At 43.4% G+C, this 26,489-nt stretch overlaps 1 protein-coding gene across 1 annotated transcript in view; it reads right to left on the bottom strand.

Annotated features, from left to right (window-relative positions):
• Window positions 1-26,489, bottom strand: part of LOC134346922 (uncharacterized) — a 142,230-nt gene that overhangs the window by 77,429 nt on the left and 38,312 nt on the right. Inside the window, exons 8-10 of the mRNA XM_063048780.1 lie at window positions 21,528-21,648; window positions 18,007-18,134; window positions 6,993-8,490 (exon numbers count right to left, since the gene is read on the bottom strand). Of these exons, the coding sequence (XP_062904850.1) occupies window positions 6,993-8,490; window positions 18,007-18,134; window positions 21,528-21,648 (1,747 nt within the window). The remainder of the gene's footprint in view (window positions 1-6,992; window positions 8,491-18,006; window positions 18,135-21,527; window positions 21,649-26,489) is intronic.

Below are 26,489 nucleotides of genomic sequence, written 5' to 3'. Positions count from 1 at the left end.
TCCCTCCACATTCAGGCACAGAGTTGACCGACCCACGCAAGACTGTCTGTGCTGCCTCAGTCTTAAGGCCTTGTGACCCAGAAGAATTTGTCTCATCCGTTTCACTTCTAGTTATATATGCCTCAAGACTGTATGCCTTCCTGCATATGCATCTGTCTGGGGAAACACTTTCAAGATTTCCTCTGCTTGCCGATAGTCCGGAATCAGCTGGCTTGGTGGTGGGCGCCACGTTGACAGGGAATGTCCTGATTTCCCCAGGAAACTGTGTACATTCTCCTATGGATTTCTGATTTCCAGTTGCTTCATTCAGCAGTCCATGATTTTCACCATAACTACTGTTATTTTGCAAAACTGGCTTCTTTACAAAACCAACAGTAATCGAACCACATTCAGCACCCAGAGGCAGATATTCAGAAGCTGCAACATCTGTTCCGTCCTCATGGCTTTCAGATGCAGGAAGTGCCTCTGCAGAGCATTCAGCTTCCATTCTCTCTGCTTTTTCTTCCTGTCTTCCAAACCCTGTTGCATAAGCAAACTCCCAGATTTTAAATCCTTACCCGCAGTACAATCCTGCAGCTGAACCTGCTGAAAAAGCTTGGCAGCTAGGTTCTAGTGAAATGACGCTCTTAAACAATTTGGACCAAGGAATTCACCTCAACGGGCACTAAATCTCCATCCGACGATTTGCTGTCGTGTTTCATGCTCTCCCATACTTTTTGGCCAAATCTCTTGCTTAGCTTCCAGATCATGGCAACCGATTACATGCTCCAAGGACCCAGCCGCACCCAGTTCCTGGACCAATCAGCAGCGTGATGAGCCTTCGGCACTAAGGCTCGGCTGATCCCATGTTGCATGCAACACTGCTGCCTGTCACTTTTCATCAGGCAATCAGAATTTGCTCCAACAAAGGGACTTTTCCTTTGCAGTTCATTTTAATAAAGTGCAGGAAAAGCGGGCCTTTTTAACACGAACATTTTGGAGTTGAGCAGAATGGAATTACTATGTGGAAATGAAAAACCACCCAAGGCATAGAATTTTTACTTAAACATCAGAAGCTGGAAATCTTGAGAAACACACACAACATGCACTCAGAAAGTCAGCAGGCAGCACCTATGGAGAATAAATAATCATGACCATACACTTCCCTTGTCACTGGCAGCCAACCAGAAAATACCACAGGCTCTCACCTTGTTTAGCTGCTTCATGTGTGGCAAATGGTCAAAGACCTTCTGAAAATCCATCTCCCCTCATTTTCCTACGCTCCAGGGAATTGTTACAAGAATCACCCCTTGTAATAATGATCAGTGAGGCACAAGAAAATCTGTATTTACAGACAAGTAACTTTTATTATCTCAAATAAAAAGCACGGAAACATCAAGAAACTCACTATCCTACCTATTGTTGTCTCTGCGATTTCCAACAGATTTATCAACCTAATTTTTGTGTGGCTCCATGTACCCCAAAACTTCATCCTAAATAATGGACTGTGATATTTTAGACCAGCGGTCCCCAACCACCGGGCCACGGACCGGTACCGGGCTGCAAAGCATGTGCTACCGGGCCGCGAGGAAACGATATGAGTCAGCTGCACCTTTCCTCATTCCCTGTCACGCACTGTTGAACTTGAACATAGGGTTGCCAACTGTCCCGTATTTGCCGGGACATCCCGTATATTGGGCTAAAGTGGTTTGTCCCATACGGGGCCGCCCTTCTCCCATATTTCCCCCGCTAAGGTAGAGCGTTCCTATGAAACCTTTTGTGCCGAAATGGCATGAAGCGAAGAAGCAATTACCATTAATTTATATGGGAAAAATTTTTGAGCATTCCCAACCCAAAAAATAACCTAACAAATCATACCAAGTAACACATAAAACCGAAAATACATAAGACTAACATATAGTAAAAGCAGGAATGATATGATAAATACACAGCCTATATAAAGTAGAAATACTGTATGTACAGTATAGTCGGGAAGATGAAGGCAAAACCAATTTGTGGGGAAAAAAATCAGCAAGTACACACATGCGCACACAGGTGCCCACGCAAGGCTTCATGGTCATGGTAGTCTTCTCCCAGGGCAAAGTGTCCAGGGATCTGACTGCTACTTTTGTCCCTTATTTGGGAGTGAGAAAGTTAGTAACCCTAACTGTAAAAGACCTGTTGAGGTGAATTTAACCCTACCTGAACACCCACCCCAGTCGGCCGGTCCACAAGAATATTGTCAATATTAAACCGGTCCGCAGTGCAAAAAAGGTTGGGGGCCCCTGTCTTAGACCATAAGATATAGGAACAGAATTATGCCATTCAGCCCATTGCGTCTACTCCACCATTCAATATAATTTCCCTCTCACCCTATTCTCCTGCGTTGTACCCATAACCTTTGATTCCTTTACTAATCAAAAGCTGATCAACTTCCGTTTTAAGTATGCCTGATGTCGTGGCCTCCATGGCATCCACTGATTCCTTTGTCTATCCTGCCTGTGGTTTCCACAAAGAATTCCAACAGACTTCTCAAACAAAATTTCCCGTAAGGAAACCATGCTGATTTTCAGCTTACTTTATCACGTGCCTCCAAGTCCTGAAACCTCATCCTAAATAATGGACTCCAGACCTTCCCAATCCACTGCAGTCAGGCTAATTGGCCTATAGTTTCCTGTCTTTTGCCTCCTTCCCTTCTTAAAGAGTGAAGTGATATTTGTGATTTCCCAGTCTCTGGAACCACTCTAGAATCTAGTGATTCTTGAAAATTCATTACTAATGCCTCCACAATCTCCTCTTTCAGAACTTTAAGTGTATCTATTTAGTTCGGGTGACTTATCCACCTTCAGACCTTTCAGCCTTCCAAAGCAAATTATCCTTAGTAATAGCGACCACTCTCACTCTGCTCCTTGACACTCTGGCATGTGTGAATTCAATAACTCAGTAATCCCAAGGAACACATACAAAATGCTGTAGATACTCAGTAGGTCAGGCAGCATCTACAGAAATGAATAAACGATCCTGAAGAAGAGTCTCGGCCCAAAACATCATGTTTATTCTCTTGCATAGATGCTTGACCTGCTGAGTTCCTCCAGCATTTTGTGTGTGATACAATGGATTTCCAGCATCTGCAGGATCTTTTGTGTTCAATCATTCAATTTGATGTCAGAGAATGTATACAGTTTACAACCTGAAACTGCAGACATTCATGAAACAGAGAGAAAAAAAACCAAAGAACCTGGCAATTCAGTACACTAATCCAGTAACTCAAGCACATTGTTACCACGAGGAACGAGTTCCAGAAGGCTGAAGACACACACTCAATGATTCAGGAATAGCTTCTTTCCCTCGACCATCACATTTCTGAATGGATATTGAATCCATCAGCATTGCCTCACTACCTTTGATTCCCCTTTTGGCACTATTAACTTTTTAAATAAATATATATATATTTATTGTAAATACAGCTTTTACTATTATGTATTGCAATGTAATGCTGCCACATAACAAGTTTCAATGCATATGCTGGTGATATTAAACCAGATTGTGATTATTGTATCCAGAGATTCTCCTGCCAAGGGGACCATTCTCTTGACACTTCACCATTCAAACTCTCGAGAAGAATACTCAATATCACTGCTCACTCATCTAAACTCTAGAAAAGTTCTACTCAGTAACTTGGGCAATGTCAAGTATCCCAGTTCTGCTGATGAACAATGGTCCTTGACCATTCATCACAAAGAAAGACCCATACTGATCTTGACTGATAGCCCCTGCATTTCCCAACTTTCTTCTTTTTGCAGCTCATTGCAAACCTTCATAATCATCCTAACTAACAGCAGATAAAGGATTAGGAGCAGATCACTGAGTAACACCTCTCCAGAAGCTTGGCAGGAAAGTGCATTATCTTGTTGAGTTGCAGGGGAACCACCGAACCAATTGGGAAGATAGGGTTACAATAGCCCTGAGCTTGTTATGTTGGATAGTTCACAAAAGTGATGGGAGTGGTTTAATGGTTCCATTTAATATGAGAAAATGTATACAGTATACAACCTGAAATTCTTACTCTTTGCAGACATCCATTAAACTGGAAAAAAAAAACCCAAAGAATAAATGACAGAACAATGTTAGAACACCAAAGCCCCTTCTCCCGACTCCTACACACAAGTAGCAGCAAAGCATCAACCCTCCTCCTTACCCAACCTGATTCTGATGGAATTGGATTAAGGTGCAAACTGAATCAAACTCAATGCAAAATGACTGGTGGTGGACATGGAGAGGACGTTCGCCTTTGAAGGGAGAATCTAGAACTAAGGGTCACTGTTTTAAAATCAGGGGCTGTCCGTTTATTAGAGATCAGGAATCCCTCTTACTCTCTCTCACACTGAGGACTGAGTTTTTCCAAGTTCAAAGTGAATTGTCACCATATCCTACCCTGAGATTAATTTTCTTGTAGGCATTCACAGAAACCAAATAGATACGGAGTTAATTAAGACCACAAGACAAAGGAGCAGAAGTAGGTCATTCGGCCCATCGAGTCTGCTCCGCCATTTTATCATGAGCTGATCCATTTTCTCCTATTTAGTCCCACTCCCCTGCCTTCTCACCATAACCTTTGATGCCCTGGCTACTCAGATACCTATCAATCTCTGCCTTAAATACACCCAATGACTTGGCCTCCACTGCTACCCGTGGCAACAAATTCCATAGATTCACCACCCTCTGACTAAAAAAATTTCTTCGCATTTCTGTTCTGAAAGGGCGCCCTTCAATCCTTGAGTCATGTCCTCTCGTACTAGACTCCCCCATCATGGGAAACAACTTTGCCACATCCACTCTGTCCATGCCTTTTAACATTCAGAATGTTTCTATGAGGTCTCCCCTCATTCTTCTAAGCTCCAAGGAATACAGTCCAAGAGCGGACAAACGTTCCTCATATGTTAACCTTCTCATTCCCGCAATCATTCTAGTGAATCTTCTCTGTACCCTCTCCAACGTCAGCACATCCTTTCTTAAATAAGGAGAGCAAAACTGCCCACAGTACTCCAACTGAGGTCTCACCAGCGCCTTATAGAGCCTCAACATCACATCCCTGCTCCTATACACTATTCCTCTAGAAACGAATGCCAACATTGCATTCGCCTTCTTCACTACTGACTCAACCTGGAGGTTAACTTTAAGGGTATCCTGTACGAGGACTCCCAAGTCCCATTGCATCTCAGAACTTTGAATTCTTTCCCCATTTAAATAATAGTCTGCCCATTTATTTTTTCTGCCAAAGTGCATAACCATACACTTTCCAACATTGTACTTCATTTGCCACTTCTCTGCCCATTCTTCCAATCTATCCAAGTCTCTCTGCAGACTCTTCGTTTCCTCAGCACTACCGGCCCCTCCACCTATCTTCGTATCGTCAGCAAACTTAGCCACAAAGCCATCTATTCCATAATCTAAATCGTTGATGTACAATGTAAAAAGAAGCGGCCCCAACACTGATCCCTGCAAAACACCACTGGTAACTGGCAGCCAACCAGAATAGGATCCCTTTATTCCCACTCTCTGTTTCTTGCCAATCAGCCAACGCTCTATCCACGTATGTAACTTTCCCGTAATTCCATGGGCTGTTATCTTGTTAAGTAGCCTCATGTGTGGCACCTTGTCAAAGGCCTTCTGAAAATCCAAATATACAACATCCACTGCATTTCCCTTGTCTAGCCTACTTGTAATTTCCTCAAAAAATTGTAATAGGTTTGTCAGGCAGGATTTTCCTTTAAGGAATCCATGCTGAGTTCTGCCTATCTTGTCATATGCCTCCAGGTACTCTGTAACCTCATCCTTGACAATCGACTCCAACAACTTCCCAACCACGAATGTCAAGCTAACAGGTCTATAATTTCCTTTTTGCTTCCTTGCCCCCTTCTTAAATAGCGGAGTGACATTTGCAATCTTCCAGTCCTCCGGAACCATGCCAGAATCTATCGACTTTTGAAAGATCATCGCTAATGCCTCCGCAATCTCCACAGCTACTTCCTTCAGAACACGAGGGTGCATTCCATCTGGTCCAGGAGATTTATCTACCTTTAGCCTATTCAGCTTCCTGAGTACTTTCTCTGCCGTAATTGTGACTGCGCACACTTCTCTTCCCTGCCACCCTTGAGTGTCCGGTATACTGCTGTCTTCCTCAGTGAAGACTGATGCAAAATAGTTGTTCAGTTCCTCTGCCATCTCCTCATCTCCCATTACAATTTCTCCAGCATCATTTTCTATCGGTCCTATATCTACTCTCACATATAATATGAAATATTAATAGTATGTAATATTAAATATTACATACAAATGCTAACAATGCCCAAAACCCAAGCTGCAAATAAGAAAAATAATGAATATGTAAATAATAAATAAATACAGAGAACATGAATTGTAGAGTCCTTGAAAGTGAGTCTATAGGTTGGAGCCAGTTCAGCACTGAGTTGAGAGGAGTCATCCATGCTGATTCAGGAAATTGATGGTTGAAGGGTAATAACTGTTCCAGTACCTGGTTGTGTAGGACCCAAGGCTCCTGTACCTTCTTCCGAAAGGCAGTACCAAGAAGAGAGTATGGATGGTCTGCGGAAGCAGAATCTTTGAATATTTTTGAGCCAGAGGTTTATAGATTCTTTATGAGTGAGGGTGTATAAGGTGTGAAGGGCGAAGTGTCAGCCACCAGCTTAATGAATGGCCGAATATACTCAAAGCAGCCAAATGGACTATATCAGCTCCTGATTTGTTCCTCTGAAAAGAGGAATGCTGAAGGGTTTTGGCACGAAATGTCGACTGCACATTTTTCCATAGATGCTGCCCGGCCTGCTGAGCTCCCCCAGCATTTTATGTGTGTTGCTTGGCTTTGAAGAGGGGAAGATTAAGGAACTGCAACAAACCCAAATATACTCAAGGCTTTTAACTATTGAGATTAGTTGTATGAGCTGCTGAAAGTGGAAAATGACAATTTTGGCACTAAAATCCTAAGTCCTTACCTAATTTAAGACTCTGACGCCTGAGGTTCCAGGTTTTGATGAGAGGCATTTTCTTAGCAGCAGACTCCTGAGATTTCCTGTGGGAGCTGGTCTTCCTGGGGGAGGGGGAGGAGGCAATGTGCCTGGCCTTCAGGGAGGAGGGGGAGGAGGCAGTGAACCCAGTCTTCAGGGGAGAGGGGGAGGAGGCAGTGAGCCCAGTCTTCAGGGGCGAGGGGGAGGAGGCAGTGAGCCCAGTCTTCAGGGGCGAGGGGGAGGAAGCAGTGAGCCCAGTCTTCAGGGGTGAGGGGGAGGAGGCAGTGTCCTCAGACTTTAGGGGGGTGGGGGAGGAGGCAGTGAGCCCAGTCTTCAGGGGCGATGGGGAGGAGGCAGTGTCCCCTGCCTTTAGGGTTGAGGGGGAGGGGGAGGAGGGAGGTTCCCCAGCCTTCAGGGGGAAGAGGGGGGAGGCAGTGTCCCCGGCCTTTAGCGGGGAGGGAGAGGGAAAGGAGGAGGTTTTCCCAGCGTTCAGGGGGGAAGAGGGGGAGGTGGTGTCTCCGGCCTTTAGTGCGGAAGCTGGGGAGGCGGTGCCCACGGCCTTCCTGGGTGAGCAGGAGGAGGCAGTTTCCCTGGTCTTCTTGGGTGAGGGGAAGGAGAAAACGTCTTTGGCCTTCCAGAGGGAGGGGGAGGAGGAGACTTCATTGGTGTTCCTGAGGGAGGGGGACGAGGAGACATCCTTGGCCTTCCTGAGGGAGGGGGACGAGGAGACATCCTTAGCATTCCTGAGGGAGGGGGACAAGGAGACATCCTTGGCCTTCCTGAGGGAGGGGGACGAGGAGACATCCTTGGCCTTCCTGAGGGAGGGGGACGAGACATCCTTGGCCTTCCTGAGGGAGGGGGAGGAGGAGACATCCTTGGCCTTCCTGAGGGAGGGGGAGGAGGAGACATCCTTGGCCTTCCTGAGGGAGGGGGACGAGGAGACATCCTTGGCATTCCTGAGGGAGGGGGACGAGGAGACATCCTTGGCATTCCTGAGGGAGGGGGACGAGGAGACATCCTTGGCCTTCCTGAGGGAGGGGGACGAGGAGACATCCTTGGCATTCCTGAGGGAGGGGGACGAGGAGACATCCTTGGCATTCCTGAGGGAGGGGGACGAGGAGACATCCTTGGCCTTCCTGAGGGAGGGGGACGAGGAGACATCCTTGGCATTCCTGAGGGAGGGGGACGAGGAGACATCCTTAGCCTTCCTGAGGGAGGGAGAGGAGGAGGAGACAACCCCGGTCCTCCTGGTGGAGCGGATGGAGGAGAAAACATCTTTGGCCTTACTGGGAGAGGAGGAGGTGACCACAACCTTGCTGATGGAGGGTGAGGGGAAGGAGGAAGAAGTGACCCTGGTCTTTCTAGGGGAGGGGGATGAGGAGGCGACCCTGGCCTTCCTGGGGGGGGTGGAGGAGGAGGAGGAGGTGTCCCCACCCTTTCTGAGAGCAGGGGAGGTGGAGGTGGTGTCCCCGGTATCTTGCAGCAACTAAAACAGAATAAAGAAATAACCCTTATGATTAGTTTAAGTATCAGCAACATTTTCAGCCCAAAAATCACGTTAAGGTCCCCATCCTTGATGGCTGATAGGGGCAGAAGGAAGATAAATCACTAGCTCCTCTGCAGAATCCAGCAATTTGTTTTGAAGGAAAGGGCAATTGCACTAGAGTTGGACTATACCATTTTTTCCCTTGATTTCTTGATGCCCTGGGTAGGCTTCCCAGGAAGGACAGGAGGAAACCAACACAGGTAGTTATGAAGGAATTAGTAAATGGTTGGAAGGTTAGTCTTGGAATATTATGCTCAATTTTAGTCAGCTCGTTATTGGGAGGCCGTGGAAGCTTTAGAGAGAGTGCTGAGGAGATTTACTAAGATGCTGCCTGGATTAGAGTGTGTTTTATCAGGGCACCCAAAGGCTGAGGCATTTCTCTTTAGAGCGAAGGAGGACAAGAAGTGATTGACAGAGATGTACAACACAATAAGAGGCAGTGAAAGAGCGGATAGCCAGGGAGGAAATGGATATTAAAGAGCATTATGTTCAGGTGATTGGGGGAAGAGTTTCGGGGGAAGTCAGAAGTAAGTTTTTTTAAAAACACACAGAATGCTGGGTGTATGGAACACCTGGTCAGAGGTGGTGGCAGAGTCAGATACATTACAGATATTTAAAAAAACTTTTAGATAAGCACTTGGGTGATAGAAAAATGTAGGGCAATGTAGGAGGGAAGGTTTAAATTGATCGTACAATAGGTTAAAAGGATGGCACAACATCGTGGGTAGAAGGGCCTGAATGTGCTGTAACAAGACCATAATATACAGGAGCAGAATTAGGTTATTTAGTCTATTGAGTCTGCTCCACTGTATCATCACGGCTGATTCAATTTTCCTCTCAGCTCCAATCTCCTGCCTTCTCCCCATATCCCTTCAAGCCCTGACCAATCAAGAATCCAACAAACTCTGCCTTAAATATACATAAAGGCTTGGCCTCCACAGCTGCCTGTGGCAAGGAATTCCACAGCTTCACCACCCTCTGGCTAAAGAAATTCCTCCTGATCTCTGTTCTAAAAGGATGCCCCTCTATTCTGAGGCTGTGTCCTCTGGTCTTAGACTCTCCTACCATAGGAAACATCCTTTCTTTTTAAATCTTTTTACTAATATTTCAAAATTATAAACTCAATAACAAAGTTGGTACAAAGAGATTGGAAAAATGTTCATCAGCATATATAAAATGAATTTTAAGTGACATAGAAATAAAAGACTCCCAAACTCATAATGAGATTAAACATTAACAAAGAAATAAAAAGAAAAAAAAATAAGCAAAAAAAACCCAAAAGAAAAAGAGAAAAAAAAACCCCAAAAAAAAGGCAAAACAGGGCTAGACCAACAACTTGTATCAGACAAGATCCATAATGTCGCTAACTCCGCTCCTCTCATCATATAATTTTAGAAAAAAGATTCCGAAAGGTCAGATTACATCATATGAAAATGTTGCATAAAAGGTTTCCGGGTATCTTCAAATTTAATCGAAGAGTCAAAAATATCACTTCTAATTTTTTCTAAATTTAAACTTAATATGGTTTGAGAAAACCATTGGAATGTAGTTGGAGGATTAATTTCCTTCCAGTTTAACAAAATAGATCTTCTCGCCATTAAAGTAACAAAAGCTATCATTCGAGAGGCCGAAGAAGACAAAGATCTATGTTCTACCATTGGCAATCCAAAGATTGCAGTTATAGGATGGGGTTTTAAATCAAAGCATAGAACTGTTGAAATAATATCAAAAATGTCTTTCCAATATTTTTCCAAAAGAGGACAGGACCAAAACATATGAGTTAAAGAAGCCACTTCAGAGTGACATCTATCACAAGTAGGGTTTATATAGGAATAAAAACGAGCTAGTTTATCTTTGGACATATGAGCTCTGTGTACTACTTTAAATTGTATTAAAGTATGTTTAGCACATATAGAAGAAGTACTAACTAAATGAAAAATTTTATCCGATTTCTCTGTAGGCAGGGAAAGTTGAAGTTCCCTTTCCCATTCATTTTTAATTTTATCAGATATATCTGGTTGTAATTTCATAATTATATCATAAATTATTGCTATGAATCCCTTCCGCAAAGGATTAAAACCTAAAATTTTATCAAAAATGCCAGAAGGATTTGAAGTCGGAAAGGTAGGCAACGTAGTATTTTAAAAAGTTCTTATTTGTAAGTATCTAAAAAAATGGGATCTAGGCAAATCAAATTTCTCAGATAACTGCTCAAAAGACATAAAGCAGTTATCCAAAAATAGATCACGAAAACATATTATGCCTTTCATTTTCCATATCAAAAAGGCTTGGTCCATTACCGAGGGTTGGAAAAAGAAATTAGATATATTAGGACTTGATAACATAAATTCATTCAGGCCAAAAAATTTACGAAATTGAAACCATATTCGCAATGTATGTTTAACTATAGGGTTAAAAATTTGTTTATTCACTTTAGATAGTGCAAAAGGCAGTGAAGCTCCTAAAATGGAGGCTAAAGAAAACCCTTGTACAGAATGGCCTTCAAGGTTTACCCAATGTGGGCTTGGAGTTATATTCCAATCTTGTGTCCAAAATATTAAGTATTGGATATTAATTGCCCAGTAATAAAATCTTAGGACAGGCAATGCCAAACCATACACTTTCTTAAATTTCTTTAAGTATTTTTTACTTAATCTGGGATTTCTATTTTGCCATATATAAGAGGAAATTTTAGAGTCGATAGTATCAAAAAAAGATTTAGGAATAAAAATCGGTATTGCTTGAAATAAATATAAAAATTTGGGTAAAATAATCATTTTAAAAGCATTAATACGGCCAATCAAGGATAGAGACAAAGGGGACCATTTAGTAATCAGTTGTTTAACCCTGATTAATTAATGCTAAAAGGTTGAAATTGAATAGATCCTTATGTCTCTAAGTAATTTTAACTCCCAAATAAGTAAAATAATCAGTAATCAGTCTAAATGGAGAATTTCTATAAATAGGAACCTGCATATTTAATGGAAAGAATTCACTCTTACTTAGGTTCAGTTTATAACCAGAAAAGCTACTAAACTGAGCAAGCAAAGTTAATACTGCCAGAATAGATTTTCCTGGGTTAGAAATATATAATAGTAGATCATCTGCATTTAATGATAATTTATGAATCTCATTTCCACGGGTAATACCAAATATATTAGGGAAGTCACGAATGGCAATAGCTAGTGGTTCCAAGGCAATATCAAATAGTAATGGACTAAGAGGGCAACCCTGCCTAGTACCACGGAATAAATGAAAAAAAGTGGATCTTTGGTTGTTAGTAAATACCCAGGCCAAAGGGGTAAAATATATCAGTTTAATCCAGGAAATGAATATTGGACTAAAATTAAATTTCTCAAGGGTATTGAATAAATATATCCATTCAACTCTATCGAAAGCTTTTTCAGCATCCAATGAAATGACACATTCTGGAATTTTGGGTGAAGGCATATAAACGATATTCATTAATTTCCTAATATTAAAAAAAGAGTAACAGTTTTTAATAAATCCAGTTTGATCAGCAGAAATAATTTGGGGTAATACATTCTCCAATCTCGTTGCCAATATTTTAGAAAAAATCTTAGAATCAACACTCAGCAGAGATATAGGTCTATAAGATGCACATTCAGTAGGATCCTTATCTTTTTTAAGAATTAGGGAAATAGAAGCTCGATAGAAAGATTGTGGTAATTTACCTATTGAAACTGCATCCCTAAAAACAGTACATAGCCAAGGAGTTAGTGCAGTTGAGAAAAATTAAAAAAAATTCTACTGTAAATCCATCTGAACCAGGTGCTTCACCTGAGTTCATTGAAAAAATAGCATTCTTTATTTCTTCTACTGTAATACGTATAGTTTTGAACGTTCATTAGATAATTTTGGAATATTCAATTTCTTAAAAAATTCATGCATTATAGTGGAGTCATCAGGAAATTCTGATTGATATAGGGAGGTATAAAATTCTTGAAAGGATTTATTAACCTCGTCATGGTCAACTGTCAAAGTGCCATCTTGTTTACGAATTTTAAGAATCCGTCGTTTAACCAAGGCCGATTTCAGTTGATTAGCTAAAAGTTTCCCAGTTTTATCACCATGTATATAAAATTGACTCTTAGTTTTGATTAATTGACTTTCAATTGAAGATGATAATAAGAGGTTATGTTCCATTTGAAGTTCAACTCTCTGTTTATAAAGTTCTTGACTAGGAGCTATAGAATATTTCTTATCAACTTCTTTAATCTTGTCAACCAGTTTAAGTATTTCCTTATTAGTTCGCTTTTTTAGTCCAGCAGTGTATGAAATAATTTGTCCACGAATATATGCTTTAAAAGTATCCCAGAGGATCCCACTGGAAATATCATCCGTGGAATTCGTTGTAAAGAAAAACTTAATCTGTTCAACAATAAACCTAACGAAATCTGAACCTTGAAGCAAAGAGATATTAAATCTCCATTGTCTAGAATTAGTAGGTATATCCCTTAAGTTAATAAGTAATTTCAACAGTGCATGGTCAGAAACAGCAATAGAATCACATTCACAACCCATAACAAAAGGAATTAATCGAGAGTCAATAAGAAAGTAGTCAATTCTTGAATAGTGCTGATGTACATGTGAAAAAAAAAGAGAACTCTTTGTCATTCGGATTAAGAATCTCCAAATTTCTGAGATTCCAGAGTCGGTCATAAAAGAGTTAATAAGGGTAGCCGATTTATTCAGAAGTGCTTGATTAAACTTGGATCTATCTATCAAAGGATTTAAACAACAATTAAAATCACCACCCATAATCAGCATATAGTCATTTAAATTGGGAAGAGATGTGAGGAGATTCTTAAAAAAATCAGGACAGTCAACATTTGGGGCATAAACATTGAGCATAGCAACTTTTTTGTTAAATAGCAAGCCAGTAATCAACAAAAATTTGCCATTAGAATCTGTAATCGTCTCATAGTGCATAAATGAAATTGACGAATCTATAAATATTAAACGTCTTTTACTTTAGCTTGTGAATTTGCATGATACTGTTGGCCCTCCCAGAATCTAAAGAAACGTTAATTATCCTCTTTCCGGACATGAGTTTCTTGTACAAAAATAATATGAGCATTCATCCTATTGAATACTTTAAAAATTTTCTTCTGTTTAATCGGGTGGTTTAAACCATTTGTATTCCAAGAAACTAAATTGATAGTCTTATCCATCATAATGAGCTCAAGTATAAAGTATGTAAAGGGTTAACCAGAGTAGAGACTCATGACCCTGGAAGAGGAAAAAAGGTCTAAAGAGGAACCGGAAGTTACGACATTTCAGACATTTCGGTAGTTTCTGGTCAGCCAGTTTAAAAAGAAAAAATAAAAAAGGAATAAAAGGAAAAATACCACCCACCTCCCACAAAACCCCAGAAAAAAGCCAGACAGTGGCCAATGCTAAATCTAAGACTAAACCTACCCCCATCTTTCCGGAGGGCGACCCAGCAGAAATATGTTTATCAAAAAAAGACACCACCCTTATGGAAAAAAGTAAAAACTAACAATAACAAGAAAAAAATCTTAAAACGATTAAAAGCATCAAATAGTTCCTTGCTACTCATATTTCAAAGAACATCAAATGTTCAATCATATTACTATATTAATTTTTCAAATATAAATGATCGGAAATGACGTGAGAAACAGCAAGGATTCTGGGGAGAAGAAAAAAACAATCCCCCATTTTAAAATATAATACTTTAGTAATATTTCAAAAAGAAAACAAGCGTTAAACTTATAACTAAATAACTACCCAAAGGTATTAAGAGTAAGATATACAGGATCACTAACAGAAAAGCCTAATATCGTTTAACTATATAAGACGAACCTACACTGCCAGATCGAGAAAACAAAACCTGGAACTAAACAATCAGACGAGAGAAAAAAACAAACGATATATTGATTAATCCTCCGTAAAGGGAGTCAGATCATCGAGAAAACTTTGGGCTTCCATCAGATTTTCGAACAGGCTACGCGAGTTATCCGGCATAACCACTCTCAGACGGGCTGGAAACAGTAGCGCTATTTTATAGCCCCAACGATAGCGTTCTGCCATCTGAGATTTAAAAGCCATCCGTTTTTTCAGTACGTCTTGGCTGTAGTCTTCAACAATTCTGAACTTGAAATCTTGAAATTCGATCATACCTTTCTTCCGAGCAGCTCGGATAACTCGTTCCTTCTCGTGGACATAATGAAACCGAAATAATGATCGGTCTCAGTTTGGCCGATTTCTCCGGATTAAAACGGAATGAGCGATGAGCACGATCTAATATCGGGGGTTCTTCCAATATATCAGAGCCAAACACATCCATTAGCAATTTAGAAAAATATTTGGTAGGATCTCCCTTCTCAACATCCTCAGGAAAACCAATTAATCGCAAATTCTGTCGTTGGGAATGATTTTCAAGATCGATAGTCTTAGCTTGATAGCGTTCCAATTGCTGAGTTACCGAAGTTAAACATTTTTCAAGTGCTTCAATTCTTTTTTCTCTTTTACAGCCATCTTCATCTAATTCCGAAATTCTGACTTGATGTTGGTCGATTTCACATCTGAATGTTCTTGATTCTTCTTTCCTCAAATTCAATGCTTCTTCAATTGCGGTGAGTCTTCGATTAACTGTATCTTCTAAAAGTTTCTTCATTAGTTCCATAGTTACCGGAGTTTCCTTTGAAGTTCCAGGATCACCATTTTTTTTCCCGTTCCCGGCGGACCTTTCCCTTCTTTCGCTTCTCGTGCTCTGGTATTCATTTTCAATAAGTAAAAGTCGTAGTCCAATAATATAGATCGTTTAGTGTAGGTATAGGTAAGGTAAGTAAGAGTGGTTACATATAAGAAAGTAAAGGGTACGGAGCAACGCCCAAATGCAGCTCACTCCATGAGTCTCCTGCTGGAAAGTCGGAAACATCCTTTCCACACCCACTCTTATAAAGGCCTTTCACTATTCAATAGGTTTCAATTAGGTCACCCTTCATTCTTTTGAATTCCAGTGAATACAAGCCCAGAGCCATCAGACACTCTTCATATGACAAGCCAATCAATACTGGAATCATTTTAGTGAACCTCCTTTGTACTCTCTCCAGTTACAGCACATCCTTTCTAAGATAAGGGGCCCAAACCTGTCCATAAGACTCCAAGTGAGGCCTCACCAGTGCTGTATAAAGTTTCAACATTATATCCTTGCTTTTATATTCTAGTCCTCTTGAAATGAATGTTAACATTGCATTTGCCTTCCTCACCACAGACTCAACCTGCAAATTGACCTTTAAGGAATCCCACACAAGCACTCCCAAGTCCCTTTGCACCTCAGATTTTTGTATTTTCTCTCCATTTAGAGAATAGTCAACCCTTTCATTTCTTCTACCAAAGTGCATGACCATACACTTCCCAACACTGTATTCCACCTGCCATTTCTTTGCCTATTGTCCTAATCTGTCTAAATCCTTCTGTAGTCTACTTCCTCAAAACGACCTGCTACTCCACCTATCTTCATATCGTCTGCAAACTTTGCAACGAAGCCATCAATTCTATCATCCAAATCATTGAAATATAATGTAAAAAGAATCGGTCCCAACACAGATCCCAGTGGAACACCGCTAGTTACCGGCAGCCAGTCAGAAAAGGCTCCCTTTATTTCTACTATTTACCTTCTGCCAATCAACCACTGCTTTCTCAATGCTAGAATCTTTCCTCTAATACTGTGGGCTCATAGCTTGATCAGCAGATTATGTGTGGCACCTTGTCAAAGGCCTTCCGAAAATCCAAGTACACAACATCAACTGAATCTCATTTGTCTGTCCTACTTGTTACCTCTTCAATGAATTCCAAAAGATATGTCAGGCAAGATCTTTCTCTTGAGGAAACATGCTGAAACAGCCTATTTTATCATGTGCCTCCAAGTACCCCAGCACCTCATCCTTAATAATCGACTCCAACATCTTCCCAAGCATTGAGGTCAGACTACCTGGCCTAAAATTTCCTTTCTTCTGCCTCTCTCCCTTCTTGAAAAGTGGAATGACATTTGCAATTTTCCAGTCTTCTGAAACCACTGCAGAATCTACTGTTCTAATGTTCTATGTAGGAGGTGAGGAAGAACAAAAGTTTGGTTGTGATCAGCTTGGGGGAGTATCAAGAAAGAAAGTACCCTCACAAAGCATATTAAGTCATACAAGCTATAAAACAGTGGTCGAGATCTTGAGTATAGAGAGATTTTGAGAGGCCCTATTTATAGTTCCTAGAAAGTGGCTGCCCAAGTAAACAGGGTGGTAAAGAAGGCATTCAGCATGCTTGCCTTTATTAGTTGAGGCAGTGGGTTCAGAGTCAGGAAGTTACGTAGAAGCTTTATAAAATTCCAGTTAGGCTGCATCTGGAATATTGCATTCAACACTAGTTGCACATTTGTAAGAAGGACATAGAGTGGCTGCAGAAGAAGTTTACCAGGATACAGCCTAGATAGGGCAGCATGGTAATGAAGTGGCTAGCATAACGCCTTGCGATACAGCCCAGCCAAGTTCAATTCCCACTGCTCCATGAGGAGTTTGTACGTACTCCCCATGACCGTGTGGGTTTCCTCCGGGTGCTCCTATTTCCTCCCACAGTTCAAAAATGTATTGGTCATTTATGGTAGTTTAATTGGTTGCTGTAAATTATCCTATGCTAGGCTTGGATTAAATTGAGGGATTACTGGGTGGCACGGCTCAAAGGGCCTGTTCTGCACTGTATCTCAATAAATAAATAAGAGAGCATGTGCTACAAGGTGAGATTGGACAAACTTGAGCCATTTATTTTGAAGCATCAGAGGCTGAGGAGAAACCTGGTGAAAGTTTACAAGAACATGAGAGGCAGAAAGAGAGTTGACAGTCAGTATCCCTTTCCCAGGGCCAAAATACCAGAGGGTTTACACTGAAGGTGAGAAGGAGCAAGCTTGAATGTGATGGGGGCCTGGAATGTGCTGCTGGGGTGGTAGTGGAGGCAAATACAATAGGGGTGTAAACAGGCAGCGATTGGGGGAATTGGACATCATGCAGGCAGAACAGGTTAGTTTAAAGGTTTTAAAGTTTAGTTCAGCATTTAATTACCTATTAGCTCGGCACAACATCATAGGCCGAAGGCTGTACTCTACTGTTCTGGAGAGAAATGAGATTCCCCTCAAGAGAAACAGAAAAGAAGGGAAGCAAGCTGAGAAAGGCAGTAACTTGGTATCATTCTGGCAGTCTTTGATTGCTGAGTTGCCACCCCCAGGACGCCTTCATTAAGCAAGTGCAGTCCAATTTCACGTACTCTTCAAGCAGAATAACGGGAAACAATCACCACACCCGGCAACTCTTATCCAGTTCCAAACACTTCCTCTCAGTCTAGTTTGATACAGAAACCTATCCAAACTACACAAGACATCCAATGGTCAAGCAAATAACTAGTGGTTCTTCTGAATAACATTACCAGTCCGTCTTTTGTTTCTGGGTCTTGAGGCGTCAATTCTTCCTCAGTTCCTAATGTGATTTTCCAAATCACCGTCTGTACTTCCTTATCTGAAAAACTGTGCTTGGAGTCTGCGGCCATGGCACCATCTTTTGAAAAAAAAAGGAAAGGGTTTCAATAAAAACTGGGTGGGTGGGTGAGTTGTCTTTGCTTTATCCATAGCTTAAAAGTCCTTGCACAGAAGGCCATTATGATCCTAATGCTCACATAATAAAGATATATATCTTTATTATATGAGAGAGTTAACAAGGATGTCCCTTTATAACAGAGATAAGGAGGAATTTCTTTGAGCATGAGGGTGAATCTGTGGAATTTATTGCAGACGATGTGGAGGACAAGTCACTGGATGTATTTAGAGCAGAAGTTGAAAGGTTATTGATTAGAAAGGGTGTCAAAAGTGAGTGATAAGGCAGGAGAACAAAGTTGAGAGGGAAAATAAATCAGCCATGATTGAATACCGGAGCAGACCCAATGTGGCAAATGGCCTGATTCTGCTCCAACGTATTATGTTCTTAATAAGGGGCAGTGGGTACATTGCTTATTACAATGGAAATTGAACACAAATGCTCAGAGGTTATGCTTCAGCAACAAACAATCTGCCAGAAACATCATTTGTGGAAGGAAAGGAAATGTCGGCGTTTCAGGCAAAGACCTTTCTTCAGAACTGGAAGAGAAGGGGGAAGACACCAGAATAAAAAGGTGGGGGGAGGGGAAGGAGGACAAGACAGCTTAGTTAGTCAACATGATCTTCGTATTCCATCTAGTTATGTTCCAACTTGATGGCATGAATATATATTTCTCCTTCCACTAATTATTTTCCCCTTCTTCTTCCCTCTTCATCTATTACCATGTCTGGCCTCATACCCTTTCTCCTCTGCCTATTACCTCCCCTGGTACCCCTCCTTCTTCCCTTTCTTCTATGGTCCTTTCCTCTCCAATCACATTCCTTCATCTACAACCCTTGACCTTTCCCACCCACCAGGTTTCACCCATCACCTTCCAGCTAGCCTCTTTCCCCTCCCATCTTTATGTTCTGGCATCTTCCCCTTTTCCTTCCAGTCCTGAAGAAAGGTCTTGACCAGAAACATCAACTGTTTATTCATTTCCATATATGCTGCCTAACCTGCTGAGTTCCTCTGACATTTTGTGTGTGTTGCTCCGTATTTCCAGCATCTGCAGTCTCAGGTCTGGATTACGCCTCAGTTACACTGAGTTACAACTTTATTGGGTACACCTACTCATTAATGTAATAACCTAATCAGCCAAATCATGACAGCAACACAATACATAAAAGCATGCAGACATGGTCAAGAGGTTCAAATGTTGTTCAGACCAAACATTAGAATGGGGAAGAAATGTGATCAAAGTAACTTTGAAGGTGGAATGATTGCTGGTACCAGATGGGTGATCTTCAGGGATTTTCATGCACAAGTCTCTAGAGTTTACAGAGAGTGGTGCAAAAAAACAAAAAAACATCCAGTGAGCGGCAGTTCTGTGGGTGAAAAATGCCTTGTTAACGTGAGAGGTCAGAGGAGAATGGCCAGACTTATTCAAACTGACAGGAAGGCGACAGTAACTCAAATAACCACACATTACAACAATGGTATTCAGCAGAACATCTCTGAATGCACAACACATCAAACATTGAAGTGGATGGGCTACAGCAGCAGAAGGCCAGGAACATACACTCAATGGCCACTTTGTTAGATACAGGAGGTATCTAATAAAGTAACCACAGAGAGTAGATTAACTGGTACCTAACCACTGAAATGCTGTTGTAGGAAAGCAGCATCCATCATCAGAGATCACCATCACCCAGGCCATCAGGTGGAAGGCACAAGAGCCTCGGGACTTGCACCACTAGGTTCAAGAATAGTTACTACCCCTCAACCATCAGGCAATTGAACAAAAGCGGATAACTGCAGTCACTTGCCCATCCATTGAGATGTTCCCACAACCAATGATCTCACTTTAAGGACTCTGTATCTCATGTTATCATTATTTATTGCTATTAATTTATATTTGCATTTGCACAGTTTGCTGCCTTTTGCACGCTGGTTGATCTTTCATTGATCCTGTTATAGTCACTATTCTACAGATTTGCTGAGTATGCCTGCAGGAAAATGAATCTTAGGGTTGTATGTAGAGACATCTATGTACTCTGATAATAAAAATTACTTTGAACTTTGGTGACTCCAAACTGTCTCTACTGTGTGTGGGGGGGGGGGTGTCAAAAGCAGGCAACACAAGAAAATGGGGTTGGTGCAAATTCCTTTCCATGCTGAGTAACTATCAATTAAGGGACCATGTAAAGCAATTCAAAGAAAGTTAATTTGGCCAATACCAGGCAGGAATTGAAACTCTTAACAGAAAAGGTTAGACAGTCCACTGAAGTCTAGAATAGTGAAGCAACTTGGATGAAACACATATCTTGGGGATGTGGAGAGAATATTTCCTTTCACTAGGATATCTAAAACAGGGGGGTCCCAACCTGTGGTCCACAGACCCCTTGCTTAATGTTGTTAGGAACCCCTGATCTGGATGCATCAGTTTAAAAGTAAAGTGTTTCCTATTCAAAATAAAGGTTAGGCAGCCTTTTCCCCTCTCAGAAGTTCTTTGGAGTTCTCTTCTTCAAATGGAGTAGGAAGCAGCAATCTCACAGAGGTAGATGGATTCTTGATAAGCAAGGGCAGGAAAGATTGAGAAACTGAACTTACAGTCCCTTCAGCCATGATTTTATTAGATGGCGGAGAGAGAGGGGCAACATGTTTGCACGTCAATCAATTGGGAAATGGGTGCAAGGAGAGTTTAGAGAAATCTGGATTGCATTCTCTGGAGGGGAGGACAAGTGGAAACCTGATTCGAGTTAACACAAGATATAGGAGTAGAATTAGGCCATTTGGCACATTGAGTCTGCACCACCATTTAATCATGGCTGACCATTTTCCTTCTTAGTCCCAATCTCCTTCATTATCCCCATATTACTTCATGCCCTGACTAATCAAGAACCTATCAACCTCTACCTTAAATATACCCAATGACTTTGGCCTCCATAGCAGCCTGGAGCAACAAGTTCCATAGATTCACCACTCTCCGGCTAAAGAAAACCTGCCTCATCTCTGTTCTAAAAGGACGCTCCTCTATTCTGAGGTTGTGTCTTCTGGTCTTAAGACTCTCCCACCATAGGAAACACCCTTTTCACATCCATTTTATCAAGACATCTCCACATTCGATAGGTTTCAGTGAGGTCACCCCTCGTGCTTCTGAATTCCAGGGAATACAGGCCAAGAACCATCGAAAACTCCACACACGACAAGCTGTTCAATCCCATAATAATTTTAGTGAACCTCCTTTGAACCCTCTCCAAATGCCAGCACACCCTTTCATAGATAAGGGCCCAAAACTGCTCACAATATAGCGTAGGTGAATGGACAGAATGGCACTTAGTACTAGAATTGTGAAGGCTGTGACATTTGCTTTACCTGAGCCACTTTCACTTTGCAACTCTTTGTTACACTTGGACTTCGTTGACAAAGACTCACGCTCACGCACAGAGCTGGGGCTAGTGACAGAGACACGGGACGATCGCCTTAAGACTTTACCCTGAAAGAGAACAAAGTACACTGCACAGTTACATCAAAATACTTGAACAGTTTGGCATTACAAATACATCGTCGTGAATATTACAGAGAAATGGCAGAACTGTGCACAACTAGGCAAATGCAATGTTAGCATTAATTTCGAGAGAACTAGAATATTAAAGTGAGGATGTAATGCTAGAGCTTTATAAGGCATTGGTCAGACCGCACTTGGAGTATTGTGAGCAGCATTGGGTCTCTTATCTAAGAATGAAGAAGAATACATGCGGTGGGGGGGGGGGAATTGCATTGAAATGTATTGAATACTGAAAGGCCTAAGTACAGTGGATGTGGAGATGATGTTTCTTATAGTGAGGCGAGTCTACAACCAGAAGGCACAGCCTCAGAACACAAGAACAAGAGAAAATCTGCAGATGCTGGAAATCAAAGTATTACACACAAAGTGCTGAAGGAACTCTGCAGGTCAGGCAGCATCTATGGAAAAGAGTAAACAGTTGATGTTTCGGGCTAAGACCTTTCATCAGGACCCACGCTTAGTCGCTGAGGAATCTGCAGATGCATGACTAACATGACATGTAGAATAGTATGGTAGCTGAACATGGAGCCAGCTTCGATGAGATAGGTATGTTTGGCACTGTCACTTTTGTGTGTTACAAATTCATTAAGTTGTTTGACAGTTGCCATGTCACACTGGTGGGGACATTGGGAGCAAAGGTGGACCCAAATGCAAGACACATCTTGTGAGGTTAATTAAATTTAGTTTATTGTTCGATATCAGGAGAGCTAGGCAGCAGCAGGAGTAGCGAACTGGACAAGGTCTGAGGACGACTAGGCTGGGACCAAAGGTCCGGGCTAGGACTCGGAATCGGCTCCTAGAACAAGAGGATTCATGAAGAGGCTAGGGTATGGACTCCGAGCCCGAGACTGGGCAAGGACCCAGTAGCTGGGTCTTGCCTCGGGCTCGGAAAAAGTACCTGGGTCTTGCCTCGGGCTCGGACCCCAGAACCAGGCATGGACATGACATGGGCTAGGGAGAGGAGGAACATGGGAACACAGAGCCTCGGTCTCGGGAGAGCACGTACATGGAACCATGGACACATACACAGAACACAGAGTCGGGACCCCTCCTTGGGTACAGGACATAGGGCTGGGACTCACACACAGAACAGAGAGCCGGGACCCCTCCTAGGGTACAGGACATAGGGCCATGACTCACGACCCCCCGCGGGGCAACGGCAAGACGGCCTGACTTACCCCACAGAGGCGAGGACAAGACAAGACAAGACAAGACAAGACAAGACCAACACGAATGAACACCAGACAGTACCTATCTAGCTCTGGCAAAGGAACTAGACCGAAGTGCAGGTGGGGCTGTAGACGAGGGCAAGAGGCGAGAGGAGCAGAGAAGGGATTCAGACAAGGGGGTAGGACAGGAATCACAGACCGCCAGGGCCAGGACTTGACTCAGAACTGGGAAGCCACCAGGGCCAGGACTTGACTTGGTGCTAGAATGCCGCCAGGGCCAGGACTTGACTTAGTGCTTGAATGCCGCCAGGAACAGGACTTGACTTGGTGCTTGAATGCCGCCAGGGCCAGGAGTTGACTTGGTGCTTGAATGCCGCCAGGGCCAGGATTTGACTTGGAGCTTGAATGCCGCCAGAGCCAGGACTTGACTTGGAGCTTGAATGCCACCAGAGCCAGGACTTGACTTGGAACTTGAATGCCGCCGGAGCCAGGACTTGACTTGGAACTTGAATGCCGCCGGAGCCAGGACTTGACTTGGAACTTCAATGCCACGGGAGCCAGGACTTGACTTGGAGCCTCCGGGTAGTGGCGAGCTCTCGACTCGGCCCGGGAAGAGTAGACAGCGGTTCTTGATTCCCTCCGGCGGGTTAACTGACGGACCCACCTCAGTGAGGAAACTTTGCAGGCACGCTTTGGCGAGGTAACTGGACAGGGTTGCTCCGGTGAGGAGAGGCGAATTACCGGCACTTGCTGCGGCAGAAACTAGGCTTGTTCCAGCCAGATGACATCGGCACACCCCACCTTGCATGACTTTGCAGACGCTCCCGTCCCGAACGGCTGAAAGCCAGAAACTATAAACTACCGGTTCAGCCGAGTGTTAATTGCCTCTAATCACCAAAGTCGAGGGACACGGGAAAACAGGGAATCAACGGTCCGGATCGTAACATAAACAAGGTAAATTTAAAGGGACCCTGATCCGGACCACGACATGCCAAGTATCCAAAGAAAGATAACTGCACCTTAAACAACAGGAATTCTGCAGATGCTGGAAATTCAAGCAACACACATCAAAGTTGTTGGTGAACGCAGCAGGCCAGGCAGCATCTGTAGGAAGAGGTGCAGCCATCGACGTTTCAGGCCGAGACCCTTCGTCAGGACTAACTGAAGGAAGAGTGAGTAAGGGATTTGAAAGTCGGAGGGGGAGGGGGAGATCCAAAATGATAGGAGAAGACAGGAGGGGGAGGGATGGAGCCAAGAGCTGGACAGGTGATAGGCAAAAGGGGATACGAGAGGATCATGGGACAGGAGGTCCGGGAAGAAAGACGGGGGGGGGGGACCCAGAGGATGGGCAAGAGGTACATTCAGAGGGACAGAGGGAGAAAAAGGAGAGTGAGAGAAAGAATGTGTGCATAAAATAAGTAACAGATGGGGTACGAGGGGGAGGTGGGGCCTAGCGGAAGTTAGAAAAGTCGATGTTCATGCCATCAGGTTGGAGGCTACCCAGACGGAATATAAGGTGTTGTTCCTCCAACCTGAGTGTGGCTTCATCTTTACAGTAGAGGAGGCCGTGGATGGACATGTCAGAATGGGAATGGGATGTGGAATTAAAATGTGTGGCCACTGGGAGATCCTGCTTTCTCTGGCGGAGAGAGCGTAGATGTTCAGCAAAGCAGTCTCCCAGTCTGCGTCGGGTCTTGCCAATATATAAAAGGCCACATCGGGAGCACCGGACGCAGTACATCACCCCAGTCGACTCACAGGTGAAGTGTTGCCTCACCTGGAAGGACTGTTTGGGGCCCTGAATGGTGGTAAGAGAGGAAGTGTAAGGGCATGTGTAGCACTTGTTCCGCTTACACGGATAAGTGCCAGGAGGGAGATCAGTGGGGAGGGATGGGAGGGACGAATGGACAAGGGAGTTGCGTAGGGAGCGATCCCTGCGGAATGCAGAGAGACGGGGGGGGAGGGAAAGATGTGCTTAGTGGTGGGATCCCGTTGGAGATGGCCGAAGTTACGGAGAATAATACGTTGGACCCAGAGGCTGGTGGGGTGGTAGGTGAGGACCAGGGGAACCCTATTCCTAGTGGGGTGGCGGGAGGATGGAGTGAGAGCAGAGTTGATAGTGGAGGAAGGGAAGCCCCTTTCTTTAAAGAAGGAAGACATCTCCCTCGTCCTAGAATGAAAAGCCTCATCCTGAGAGCAGATGCGGCGGAGACGGAGGAATTGCGAGAAGGGGATGGCGTTTTTGCAAGAGACAGGGTGAGAAGAGGAATAGTCCAGATAGCTGTGAGAGTCAGTAGGCTTATAGTAGACATCAGTGGATAAGCTGTCTCCAGAGACAGAGACAGAAAGATCTAGAAAGGGGAGGGAGGTGTCGGAAATGGACCAGGTAAACTTGAGGGCAGGGTGAAAGTTGGAGGCAAAGTTAATAAAGTCAACGAGTTCTGCATGCGTGCAGGAAGCAGCGCCAATGCAGTCGTCGATGTAGTGAAGGAAAAGTGGGGGACAGATACCAGAATAGGCACGGAACATAGATTGTTCCACAAATCCAACAAAAAGGCAGGCATAGCTAGGACCCATACGGGTGCCCATAGCTACACCTTTAGTTTGGAGGAAGTGGGAGGAGCCAAAGGAGAAATTATTAAGAGTAAGGACTAATTCCGCTAGACGGAGCAGAGTGGTGGTAGAGGGGAACTGATTAGGTCTGGAATCCAAAAAGAAGCGTAGAGCTTTGAGACCTTCCTGATGGGGGATGGAAGTATATAAGGACTGGACGTCCATGGTAAAAATAAAGCGGTGGGGGCCAGGGAACTTAAAATCATCGAAAAGTTTAAGAGCGTGAGAAGTGTCATGAACATAGGTCGGAAGGGATTGAACAAGGGGTGATAAAACCATGTCGAGGTATGCAGAAACGAGTTCGGTGGGGCAGGAGCAAGCTGAGACAATAGGTCGGCCAGGACAGGCAGGTTTGTGGATCTTGGGTAGGAGGTAGAAACGGGAAGTGCGGGGTGTGGGAACTATAAGGTTGGTAGCAGTGGATGGGAGATCCCCTGAGCGGATAAAGTCGGTGATGGTGTGGGAGACAATGGCCTGGTGCTCCTTAGTGGGGTCATGATCGAGGGGTAAATAAGAGGAGGTATCCGTGAGTTGTCGCTGTGCCTCAGCAAGGTAGAGGTCAGTACGCCAGACTACAACAGCACCCCCCTTATCGGCGGGTTTAATAATAAGGTTAGGATTAGTGCGGAGGGAGTGGAGAGCAGAGCGTTCCGACGGAGTGAGGTTGGAATGGGGACAAGGTGCGGTGAAGTCAAGACGGTTGATGTCCCGTCGGCAATTAGCGATAAAGAGATCCAGAGCAAGCAGAAGACCAGAGCGGGGTGTCCATGAAGAAGAGGAGGGTTGAAGACGGGAGAAGGGGTCATCGGTGGGGGTGGAAGAGTCCGAAGAAGTAGGCTCGGAGACGGAGAAAGAAAAGTTCCGCATCATGGCGAACACGGAACTCGCTGAGGTGTGGGCGAAGGGGGACAAACGTGAGGCCCTTACTGAGAACAGAGCTTTCTGCCTCCGACAGTTGAAGGTCGGAGGGGATGGTAAAGACCCGGT

This window comes from Mobula hypostoma, chromosome 5 (genome assembly GCF_963921235.1).
Source record: "Mobula hypostoma chromosome 5, sMobHyp1.1, whole genome shotgun sequence".
Taxonomy (NCBI): Eukaryota; Metazoa; Chordata; class Chondrichthyes; order Myliobatiformes; family Myliobatidae; genus Mobula; species Mobula hypostoma.
This window is presented reverse-complemented; position numbering and strand designations above follow the sequence as displayed.